Genomic DNA, 12,846 nt, shown 5'->3' on the forward strand with positions numbered 1-12,846 from the left:
CTCTGGCAACTACTCATGCTTTTCCTATACCGATAGTTTCTGTTAAGATTGGCTTCTTTCTTCATTATATTTGCATACATTAAAAGCTGCTGCTGGAGGGTCAGGCTTCTAATTTAGCATCCATCTAGAAGCTGACTGTGGTCTTCCCCAGAAAACAGGTATGTCTGTGGATATCTTTTCTGCCCTCTCCCTCTAGCTCACTCTGTCAGCAGTTTCTCCATGGAAGGAACTTGTACACATGTCTGTCTTTTGTGCCTGCCACCCAAGAGCTGGGCCCCTGGAATGCCTGGCTCTGATAGCCAGAGACTAGCATTCATGAATCCTACAGGACTGTGGCAAGGAAAACAAACAATTGTTAACAGGCACAGGAGTACTTGCCTGTGGCTATACACCTGGTTCCAGTTCAGAGGGAGCAGGCAAAAAAAGCCTATTTTCTAGTTTTCCAATGGATGGGCTCTAATTACATGCTTTCTCCACTGCTGCCTGAGGGTCTAGGTGCTGGCTGCATTCTTCTCTTTTGGACATTGACAGGTCTTGGTAAACCCTCAACTACTAAAATCCACGTGCAAGAAGGTGGCTGAGACAATTATAAAAGATTGAGAGACAGCTAAGAGCTCAATCTGAGCTAATCAATAAGGTTAATCTCCTACATGAGACCACTCTGTGAAGACTAGGAATGGTGGCACTTTATCTAATGCATGGAAACCACAGAGTCAAGGAATATGTTCCAAACAAACAAAAACCCCTAGAAACATAGTTTAATGAAACAGAGATAAGTGGTTTACCTGATAAAGAGGTAAAAACAGGGGCACCTGGGTGGCTCAGTTGGTTAAACATCTGCCTTTGGCTCAGATTATGATCCTGGAGTCCCAGGATTGAGCCTCACATTGAGTTCTCTGATCATGGTTCTGTTTCTCCTTCTGTCCCTCACCTCACTTGTGCTCTCTCTCTCTCAAATAAATAAAATCTTAAAAAATTTAAAAAAAAAAAAGAGTTCAAAACAACAGTCATAAAGATGCTCAGCAAGGTCAGGAGAACAAAGTATGAACAAGTGGAATTTCAACAGAAGTAGAAAATATAAGAAGTACCAAAAAAGAAGTCACAGAAGTGAAGAATATGACAACTGAACTAAAAAAAAATCAGTAGTGTGTTTCAATAGTAGACTAGATCAAATGAAAGAAATGATTTCTTTCAAATCATTTTGAAACTCAAACTCAAAGACAGGGTAGTGAAATTCATCCCATTAGAAGGGCAGAGAAAAAAAAAATAGAGTAAAGATGGATTAAGGAACTTATTGGATGCCATTAAATAGACCAATATTCACTTTATAGGTGTCCCAGAAAGACAAGATTGAGACAAAGGGGCAGAAAGTATATTCAGAGAAATAATGCCTGAAAATTTCTTCAACATGGGGAAAGAAACAGACATCCAGATCTAGGATGTATAGAGAAATTCTAAAAAATATAAAGCCATGGAGGCCCACACCAACACACATTATAATTAAACTGTCTAAACTTAAAGACAAGGAGAGAATTTCAAAAGCTGCCAGAGAAAAACTTGTTACATATAAAAGAAACCCCATAGGACTATCAGCAGATTTTTCAGCAGAAACTTAGCAGATCTCAAATGATCTGCATGATATATTGATAGGCCTGAAAAAAAGAAAAATGACAACCAAGAATTAAGTTGTCCCTCAGAATTGAAGGAAAGATAAAGGGGTTCCAATACAAGAAACAGCTGAAGGAGTTCATCACTACTAGATGGCCTTACAGGAAATGTTAGAGAGGTTTTCAAGCTCAAACAAAAGGATGCTAATTAGTAACAGGAAAATATATGCAGGTATTAATCTCATTGGTAAAGGTAAATACATAGCTTAATTCAGAATATTCTAATGTTGTATTGGTGAATAGGTAAATCACTTATAACTCTGTTTTGAAGGTTAAAAGTCAAAATGCATAAAATGCAGGGAGGGAGAGCATGAAAATGTAGAGCATTAGAAGTTAAGTTGTTGGGATGCCTGGATGGTTCAGGGGTTGAGCACCTGCCTTCGGCCCACGGTGTGATCCTGGAGACCCAGGATCGAGTCTCACACTGGGCTCCCTGCATGGAGCCTGCTTCTCTCTCTCTGCGTATGTCTCTGCCTCTCTCTCACTGTATCTCTCATGAATAAATAAAATCTTAAAAAAAAAAAAAAAGAAGTTAAGTTGTTGTCAGCTTAAAATAAACTGTTATAAGATGTAATAGTTTATAAGGTAATAAAGCAAAAGCCTATAATAACACACAAAAGAGAAAGGATCTATTGATACCACTACAGAAAATCATCATATCACAAAGGAAGAGATCAGAAAGAAACAAAAGACCAAAGGAATTAAAAATAGGAAACAATGAAAAAAAATGGCAAGAATAAGTCTATATCAATACTTATTTTAAATGTAAATGGACTAAATTATCCAATCAAAAGTTATGAATGGATTTAAATAAAAACAAGCAAGACCCACTATAGGCTGCCTACAAGAGACTCACTTCATCTTTAAGGACACACATAAACTGAAAGTGAAGGAAAGAAAAAAAAAATAGTCAAAGCAAATGGAAACCAAAAGAAAGCAGAGATAGCTATACTTGTACCTGGCAAAACATACTTTAGCCAAAAACTGAAATAAGAGACAATAAAGGCTATTATATCATGATAAAGGGGTCAATCCAACAAGAGGATAAAATATTCGTAAATATTTATGCACTCAACACAGGAGAACCTAGATATAGAAAGCAAATATTAACAGACCTAAAAGAAGAAATAGACAGTAATATACAATAACAGTAAAGGATTTCATTATCCCACTTCAACAATGGATATCATCCAGACAGAAAATGCATGTTAAGATCAGAGGGATTTGGGCTCCGAACTGACCCTGTGGTGGGCAGTGTCATCTGGGCGGCACTGCAGAGACCTCCACCCAGGATGGCTCCCCCTCCCCCCAAGTCCCCTCGCCTTGTGGGCCTATCGGATCTGTTATCACGGGGTGAGGTGAGAGCAGGCCCAGGGAGGGTAGTTACTTGCTGAGGAGCTGCAGTCATGGTCAAGATGATAGAAGTACTGACAACTGAATCTCAGAAATTGCTACACCAGCTGAATGCCCTATTGGAACAGGAGTCCAGATGTCAGCCAAAGGTCTGCAGCTTGAGACTAATTGAATCTGCACACGATAATGGCCTCAGAATGACTGCAAGACTAAGGGACTTTGAAGTAAAAGATCTTCTTAGTCTAACTCAGTTCTTTGGCTTTGACACGGAGACATTTTCTCTAGCTGTGAATTTACTGGACAGATTCCTGTCCAAAATGAAGGTACAGCCCAAGCACCTTGGCTGTGTTGGGCTGAGCTGCTTCTATTTGGCTGTTAAATCAATAGAAGAGGAAAGGAATGTCCCATTGGCAACTGACTTGATCCGAATAAGCCAGTATAGGTTCACGGTTTCAAACTTGATGAGAATGGAAAAGATTATATTGGAGAAAGTGTGTTGAAAAGTCAAAGCTACTACTGCCTTTCAATTTCTGCAACTCTACAAACTCACTCATTCAAGAGAACTTACCAATTGAAAGGAAGAATAGCCTTAATTTTGAAAGACTAGAAGTTCAACTTAAGGCATGCCACTGCAGGATCATATTTTCTAAAGCAAAGCCTTCTGTGTTGGCATTGTCTATCATTGCACTGGAGATCGAAGCACAGAAGTTTGTAGAGTTAACTGAAGGAATAGAATGTCTTCAGATACATTCCAAGATAAATGGCAGAGATTTGACCTTCTGGCAAGAACTTGTATCCAAGTGTTTAACTGAATATTCATCAAACAAGTGTTCCAAAGCCAATGTTCAGAAGTTGAAATGGATTGTTTCTGGACGTACTGCACGGTAATTGAAGCATAGTTACTACAGAATAACCCACCTTCCAACAACTCCTGAAATGGTCCCTTAATTGGATTGTTATAGTAACAAAGAAGCTCTTCTCTGAAGCCTTTCTCCACAATCCTGAGCTGTGGATTCCATGATGTTATAATGGATTTAAGCTGTGAAGCCTCAGAACATCACAACTAGATTAGCATTGATATTCTCAGATTTGGGAAAACTACCTAATTAACATGCTTAAATGGAATTAAATTTAAATTTAATTAAATTTCAATTCATCTGTGAGGCATACAAATGAAAGCTAAGAGCATAAATGTGAAATGTTAATAACAAGCCTGGGAAGGTAAACTGTGAATCTTCATTTCTAACATTGACCCAACTTTCTATATTGGGTCAATGTATTATATTTAGGTGGTATCAAAAGTGGTAACCTAATTAAATTCTAAATTATGAGGTATACATTAAAACTAACATTTCACAAATGCGCTTTTAAGGCATAACAAGGGTCACTAGGCAATGAAAATGGTTTCTTGGTACCTATAGTGCAAATAATAGATAATTCAGAGATCTGGACTTTACTGCTACTTGGGAATTACACTTAAATTTGAGGGCATTTTATAAAAGTAAAACTACAGGCCTAATCATTTTGGCATATTAAGTTATTTTTAATATTTTTCCTAAAAAACTGGTGGTTCGTATCCATGGTAAAATTTACACAGTATTTACTGCCTCCATCCAATCTCATCAAGAAGTCATAATCCTCAAGTCAGTAGGCATCCTCATAATTGTCAAGTTGCTAAGGTAGTATTTGAGATTTTCTATTAACTCAGTGACTGTAAGGAGATCTGCGGCATTAAAAGTGTTGTAAACAGTTACTCAATGCAGCAAGTAGCTTGTGTCCATCCAGAATGGCTGTACCCATTTATGACATGTTATGGGTAGATGTACACTGGAAAATAAACCAAAGAACCACAATATATCTTATACTTTTGTGAACTGTGTTTTATGGATAACTTCAGTTTTCCCCAAAGGCTGACCTATTTCAATAATTTGACATCAGTGTTAATTCTGAGTTGGCAGAGGTGGCCTAACCAACTACCATTATGTTTTGGTACTAAGGGATATATCTTTCAATAAAGTTACTGAAATGCAAAAAAAAAAAAAAAAAAAAAAGATCAGAGGGATTTTACAGACATTTAGAGAATATTCCATAAAACAGCAGAAGAATATACATTCTTCTCAAGTACACATGGGATAATCTCAGGAAGATTATATATTACATCACAAAACAAGTCTTAATAGATTTAAGAAGACTGAATCATATCAAGCATACTTTCCAACCAGAATGATATGGGATGAAAAATCAGATTATAAAAAGAAAACTAGAAAATTCCTAAATATATGGTGATTAAACTATATGTTACTGAATAGCCAAAGTGTCCAGGAAAAAATCAAAAGGACCTAAAAAATATCTTGAAACAAATGAAAATGTAAATACAACATACAAAATTCAGGAGATTCAACAAAATCAGTTCTGAGGGAATTTCATAGCAATAAATGCCTACATTAAGAAAAGGTAAAGATCATAGAAAAACATCCAAAATTTACACAAAAAAACTTGAAAAAGAAGAACTAAGTCTAAAGTTGGCAGAAGAAAGGAAATAACAAAAGTCATAGTAGAAATAAAATAGAAATTAAAAAAGAAAAATAAAAAGGATCAATCAAAATAAAAGCTGTTCTTTTTGAAAAGATAAGGTAGACAAACTAACTTTTAGCTAATCTTACCATGACAAAAAAAGAGGATTCAAATAAATAAAACTAGAAATGAAAAAGACATTACAACTGATACCAGAGAAATACAAATAATCCTAAGAAAATATTATGAAAAATATACACCAACAAACTGGGAAATCCAGATGAAATAAACAAATTCTTGAAACATACAACCTATCAAGACAGAATCATAAAAAATATAAAATGTGAAAAGACCAATTACTAGTAAGGAGATAGCAATCAAAGCCTCCCAAAAAAGAAAAGTCTATGACTAGGCAGTTTCACTGCTATCAAATGTTTGAAGAAGAATTAATACCAATCCCTCTCAAAACACTTCCAAAAGCATAGAAGGGTAGGTAACACTTCCAAACTCCTCTTCAGAGGCCAGGATTACCCTGATACCAAAATCAGACACGGTTACTACAAGGAAAGTAAGTTATAGACTAATATCCCACATGAACATAAATGCACAAATCCTCAACAAAATATTAGCAAATTAAATTCAACAGTGCATTACAAAGATCATTATGCCATGATTTAGTGGGATTTATTACAGGAGGACTCAAAATATGTAAATCAGTCAATGTGATACACCACATTAACAAAATGAAGGATAAAAATCATGATGTTAATAGATGCAGGAAAAGCATTTGACAAAATTTGACATCCATTCATGATAAAAATTCTCAACAGATGGATGTAGACAGACTACATCTCAACATAATAAAGACCCCATATGACAAGCCCACAACTAACATCATACTGAACAGTGAAAGGCCAAAAGCTTTTCTCTAAGATCAGGAACAAAACAAGGATGCCTAGTCTCACAATTTTATTCAACATAGTACTGGAAGTCCTAGCCAGAGCAATTAGGCAAGAAAATAAAAACAAAGGCATCCAAATTGGAAAGAAGTAAAATTGTCTTTATTTGCAACATGATATAAAGAAAAACTTAAGGACTCCACTAAAAATTTGTTAGAACTAATCAACAAATTCAGTAAGGTTGCAGGATATAAATAAAATCAATAGCCAAAAATCTCTTGTGTTTCTATATACTAACAGCCAGAAAAATAAATTAAGAAAAAACTGTTTACAATAGTATCAAAAAGAATAAAACACCTAGGAATAAATTTAACCAAGGAGTGAAAGAACTGCACACTCAAAACTATAAGACATTTATGAAAGAAACTGACAAAGAGAAAAACAAATAAAAAAGATATTCCAAAAAAAAAAAAAAAAGATATTCCATGCTTACAGACTAGAGAAATTAATAGTTAAAATGTCCACACTACCTAAAGCAATCTACAGATTCAACACAATTCCTATCAAAATTCCAACAGTATTTTGCACAAAAATAAAAGAATCTTAAAATTTGTATGGAACCACAAAGAACCCAAATAGGCAAAACTATCTTTTGAAAGAAGCATAAAGCTGGAGACATGCTGCTCCCTGGTTGCAAATGCATTACAAAGCTACAGTAAACAAACCAGGATGGTACTGACATAAGAACAGATACATAGATCAATACAACAGAAGAAAGAACCAGAAATAAACCCACACATATGTGGTCAATTAACTTACAGAAAGAGGACCAAGAATATACAATGAGGAAAGGATCATCTCTTCATATATAACTTTATTTCTGTTGATCTGTTTCTAGGCTTTCTATGCTGTTCCATTGATTTATTTTGTCTACCTATTCACCAATAATACTTGTTTTGCTTATTGTTTTGCTTATTGTAGCAGCTTTATATTGTTTTGCTTATTGTTTTGCTTATTGTAGCAGCTTTATATTAAGTCTTGAAGTTGGGTAGTATCAGCATCCAACTTTGTTCTTCTTCAATACTGTGTTGACTATTCTTGGTCTTGTACATTTTCACATAAACCTTATAACCAGTTTATCCATATTCACAAGACAATGTGCTAGCATCTTGATTTGGATTACATTAAATCTATATATCAAGTTGCAAAGAATCAACACCTTAACAATACTGAATTTTCCTACCAATGAACACAGAATATCTATTTATTTATACTTTTTTGACTTCTTTCATCAAAGTTTTATATCTTTCCTCATATAGATCTTATAACTATTTTGATTTATGACTAAGCATTTCATTTTGGGGAGTGATAATGTAAATGACATTATGTTTTAGATTTTAAACTGCAATTTTTCATTGCTGGTATACAGGAAAGCAATTAACTTCTGTTTATTAACTTCTATTTTACAATCTTGCTGTAAATCATTTATTAGTTCCAACAGTGTTTTTGTTGTTGTTGTTGTTGTTGTTGTTGATTACTTGGGATTTTCTAGATATGTTATAATGTCATCTATGAATATAAAGTTTTATCTCTTCCTTCCAAAGTCATATACTTATTTCCTTTTGTTGTCTTAAATTGTATTAGCTAGAACTTCCAGAACATATTGAATAGGAATGGTGAGAGGACATTCTGTATTATCCTTCATCTTAGTGGGAAAGCATCTAGTTTCTCATCATTAAATGTGATGTTAGCTGTAGGGATTTTTGGAAATCTTGTTCAAGTTCAAAGTTCCACTCTATTGCTAGTTTGCTGAGAGTTTTGGATTTTGTCAAATGCTTTTTTTATATCTACTGATATGATCATATGCTTTTTCTTCTCTAGATCTGTTAATGTGACTGACAGATTAGTTGACTTGTGAATATTGAACCATCCTTCCATACCTGGAAAAAATATCATTGACATGGCATATAATTATTTTTGTACATTGCTGGATTCAATTTGCTTATATTTTGTTAAGAATTTTGTATTTATGTTCATAAGAAATATTGGTCTGCAAAATTCCTTTTTTTTTTTTTTTTTTTTTTGTAATTTCTTTGCCTGGTTTTGGTACTAGGGATAATACTGGCCTCACAGAATGAGTTGGGTAGTAATTACCCTCTGCTTCTTTTTTGTATAAGAGATTGAAGAGAGTATATTTTTTTTTCCTTACATATTTGGTATTCACCAGTAAAACTACCTGAGTATATTACTTTTTTTTTCTACTTTGTTTTTAAAGATTATTACTGATTCATTTTCTTTAATAGATCTAGACCTATTTGGATTATGCATTTCTTGTCATGTGGGTTTTGATAAATTGTGTCTTTCAGAGAATTTATTCATTTCATATAAATTATCAAATTTGTGAGCATAGTTATTTCTAATATTCCTTTACTGTCTTTTTAATGTACATAGGATTGATAGTGATGGCCACTCTTTCATTTCTAATTTGTGGGGTTTTTTTCTTAGTCTGTCTATAGGTTTATTATTTCATGTATCTTTCCAAAGAACTAGCTTTTGCTTTCATTAAATTTCTCTTTTAATTTCTGGTTTTCAATTTTATTAACTTTGGCTTTTATTATTTATTTTCTTCTGCTTACCTTGGATTTAATTTGCTTTTCTTTTTCTAGTTTCCCAAGAGGGAAGCTTAGATTATTTAGGTCTTTCTTCTTTTCTAATATATACATTTAATATGATGTATTTCCCTATAACCACTATTTTTGCTATACCCCGTAATTTTGATAAATTGTTTTCATTTTCATTTAACTCATAATATTTTATAGTTTTTCTTGAGACTTCTTCTTTGGCCTATTTGTTATTTAGAAGTGTGTTGAATAATCTCCAAAAATTTGGGAATTTGTTCAGCTATTTTTCTGTTACTGATATATAGTTTAATTCCTTTGTTGTCTGAAAGCATACTTTGTAGAATTTCTATTTGTTTACATCTGTTAAAGCATGTTTTATGGTCCAAAATGTGGTCTATCTTGGTGGCTGTTCCATATGAGGTATAAAAGAATGTATTCTGCTGTTGTTCTATAAATGTTAATTAGATTCAGTTCATTAAGGTGATATTCAGTTCAACTGTCTATCTATCTATCTATCTATCTATCTATCTATCTATCTATCTATCTATCTATCTATCCTGTCAATTAATGAAGGGATGCTGGAGTTTTCAACTACAATAATGGATCTCTTTTTCTCCTGGCAGTTCTATCAGTTTTTGTCTCTTTTTCTCCTATCAGTTCTATCAGTTTTTGATTATATTTATTCGTGAGAGACACGGAGGATGGTGGGGGGGGGGAGAGAGAGAGAGAGGGAGAGAGGCAGAGACACAGGCAGAGGGAGAAGCAGGCTCCACACAGGGAGCCTGACATGGGACTCGATCCCGGGTCTCCAGGATCATGCCCTGGGCTGAAGGCAGCACTAAACCGCTCAGCCACCCAGGCTGTCCTGCTTCATATATTTTGACAATGATTAGGAGCATATACATTAAGGATTGTAATATCTTCTTGGAGATTTGACCCATTTAGCATCATGTAATGACTGTTTTTTCCCCTGGTGATTGTTCTTATTCTAAAGACTTATTCTAAAGTCTGCTTTGTCTAAAATTAATACATCTACTCTAGCTTTCTTTTGATTAATGTTAATATATCTTTCTTCATCCGTTTATTTTTAAAGTGAGTTTACTATAGACAACATAAAGTTGGGTCTTATTTGTATTTACTTTGACAGGCTGTATTTTGTTGTAGTCAGGACATTCATTTAAAGTGACAAATGAACTAACATCTACCGTATTTGCAAATCATTTTCTATTCATCACCCTTGTTCATTTTTTTTTTGTTTTCCACTTTCTATGGTTTTAATTGAACATTTTATGATTCCATTTTTCTCTCATCAATTACACTTTTAAAAAAATTGGTGGTTTACCTAAATAAAGTTCATGACATACATTTACAACTGATCTAATTCCACCTTTAAATAATGTTATATCAAAAAAATAAATAAATAAATAAATAAATAAATAATGTTATATCACTTCACAGGTAGTACAGATACATACCTTATGACGGAACATTCTCAATTCCTGCCTCCCATTTCTTAGTTCATTGTTGTCATTGATTTCACTTGGCTATTGGTCATAATCACCAAATACATGGTTGCTTTACTATTTTGAACACACTGTTTTATGTTAGGTCAATTAAAAATAAGGAAAATAAAATATTTTACCTTCATTTACTCATCTAATGCTCTTCCTTTATGTATATCCAAGTTTTCGACCTAAATCCTTTTTCTTCCTCTCTGAAATACTTTTAACATTTCTTCCAAAGCAGCTCTATTGGTAAAATTTCCTCAATTTTCATTTTTCAGAAATTATTTCTCCTTCACTTTGGAGGACAATTGCAGAGTACAGAATTCTAGGTGGATGAGGTTTTTTCTTTCAATACTTTAAATATTTTACTTCATTCTCTTCTTCATTCTCTTACAGGCTCCTGAAGAAGTCTAATATGATTCATATTTTTGTTTCTTTATAGGTATCTTGTTTTTTATTTGTTTTCCCCTATGGTTTCTTTCAAGATTTTTTGTTTTTTGATTTTTGTTTTGCAGTTCATTATAGTTCTTCTAGCTGCAGATTTTATTTATTTACTTACTTACTTTTTGTATTTATTCTGCTTAGTGCTCTCTGAGCTTCCTCAATCTATAGTTTGGTATCTGTCATTAATTTGAGAAATTTCTCAGCCATTATTAATATATTGCTATTAAAACATTTCTTGTTTCTTTCCTTTCCTCTTTCTAGTCATCTCTTTACAGGTATTTTACACCTTTTGTAACTGTCCCAGAGTTCTTGGATATGTTGTTCTAGTTTTTTAAATTTTCTTTCTCATTATTTTTGCATTTCAGTTTTAGAAGTTTCTATTGGCATATCTTCATGTTTAATGATTCTTTCCTCAGCCATGTACATTCTAACATTATGATTTTGGACTTTAGTTTCCAGAATTATGAAACAACAAAATTCACAATTCAATTGTTTTAAGCCACTCAACTTTTTTTTTTTTTTAAGATTTTATTTATTTATTTATTCATGAGAGACACAAACAGTGAGAGAGAGAGGCAGAGACACAGGCAGAGGGAGAAGCAGGCTCCATGCAGGAAGCCTGATGTAGAACTTGATCCCGGATCTCCAGGATCACACCCTGGGCAGGCGGCACTAAACTGCTATGCCACCGGGGCTGCCCTAAGCCACTCATCATATAGTTAATTAGGGCAGTCCTTAAGCACTAATACAGTAATATTACATTGATTTTCATCCTGATTCATTCTTGCATTCTTGGGACAAATTTCAATTGGTCATTGTGCAGAATCCTTTTAAAATGCTTCTGAATTGGATCTGCTAATATTTTGCTGTGGATCTTTGCATCCATATTCATCCATATTCATGAAGTATATTGGTCTGTAGTTTTCTCATGAAGTCTTTGGTGTGGATATCAGAGTAATATTTGCCTCATAAAATAAGTAAGGAAAGGATCTCTTCTATTTTTTGGAAAGATTTCAGAAGCATTAGTGTTAACTTTAAACATTTGGAAGCATCTGATCTTATGCTTCTCTTCATTCAGAATTTAAGTTACTAATTAAATCTCTTTTTTGTTATAGCTCTATTCTGATTTTTTATTTCTTAAATTTTGATAGTTTGATTCTAGGAACTTGATCATTTTATCTAGAATAGTTAATTTGTTGGCATACCATTGTCAATAGTATTCTCTCATAGTCCTTGTTATTTCTGTAAGATCAGTAATAGTATCCAATTTACTTTCTTACTTTAATACTTTGAGTCTTCTCTCATTTTTTTCTTGATCAGTCTAGCTAAATGTTTTCCAATTTTGCTGATCATTTCAAGAATGAACTTTTGGTTTCACTGATTCCCTTTGTTATTTTTCTACTATTTCATCTATCTTTGTTTTACTCTTGATTTCCTTCATGAGTTTCATTTTTTTTTTCAGTCCTTCAAAGTAAAAGCTTTAGTAATTGATCTGAAATCTTTGTCAACGTAGGCATTTACAGCTAAAATTTCTCCATAAGTATGGATTTTCCTTTATGTTTTTTATAGTGTATTTTTTCATTCACCTTAAAGTATTTTTAAATTTCCCTAGTGATTTCTTCTTGTACAGTTGGCTGCTTAAGAGTGTTTCATTTCAACATGTTTGCAAATTTTTCAGTTTCCTTTGTTACTGATTTCTTACTCCATTCCATTGTGGTCAGAGAAGATACTTTGTGTGAATTCAACTTTCCAAATTTATTGAGACTTGATTTGTGGCCCAACATATGATCTATGCTATAGAATGTTCCATGTGCACTTGAGAAGTGCATGTATTCTGCTGTTG

General features: G+C 33.4%; 1 protein-coding gene across 1 annotated transcript; it reads left to right on the forward strand.

Annotated features, from left to right (window-relative positions):
• Window positions 1-3,082: 3,082 nt before the first annotated feature.
• On the forward strand, window positions 3,083-4,001 carry LOC100683637 (cyclin-G1-like). Its single transcript, XM_038533748.1, is given in 2 exon segments — window positions 3,083-3,562; window positions 3,564-4,001. Coding segments are annotated over 2 exon segments (825 nt in total). The 3' UTR covers window positions 3,909-4,001.
• The last annotated feature ends 8,845 nt before the right edge of the window (window positions 4,002-12,846 follow it).

This window comes from Canis lupus, chromosome 4 (assembly GCF_011100685.1).
Source record: "Canis lupus familiaris isolate Mischka breed German Shepherd chromosome 4, alternate assembly UU_Cfam_GSD_1.0, whole genome shotgun sequence".
NCBI classification, from domain to species: Eukaryota; Metazoa; Chordata; class Mammalia; order Carnivora; family Canidae; genus Canis; species Canis lupus.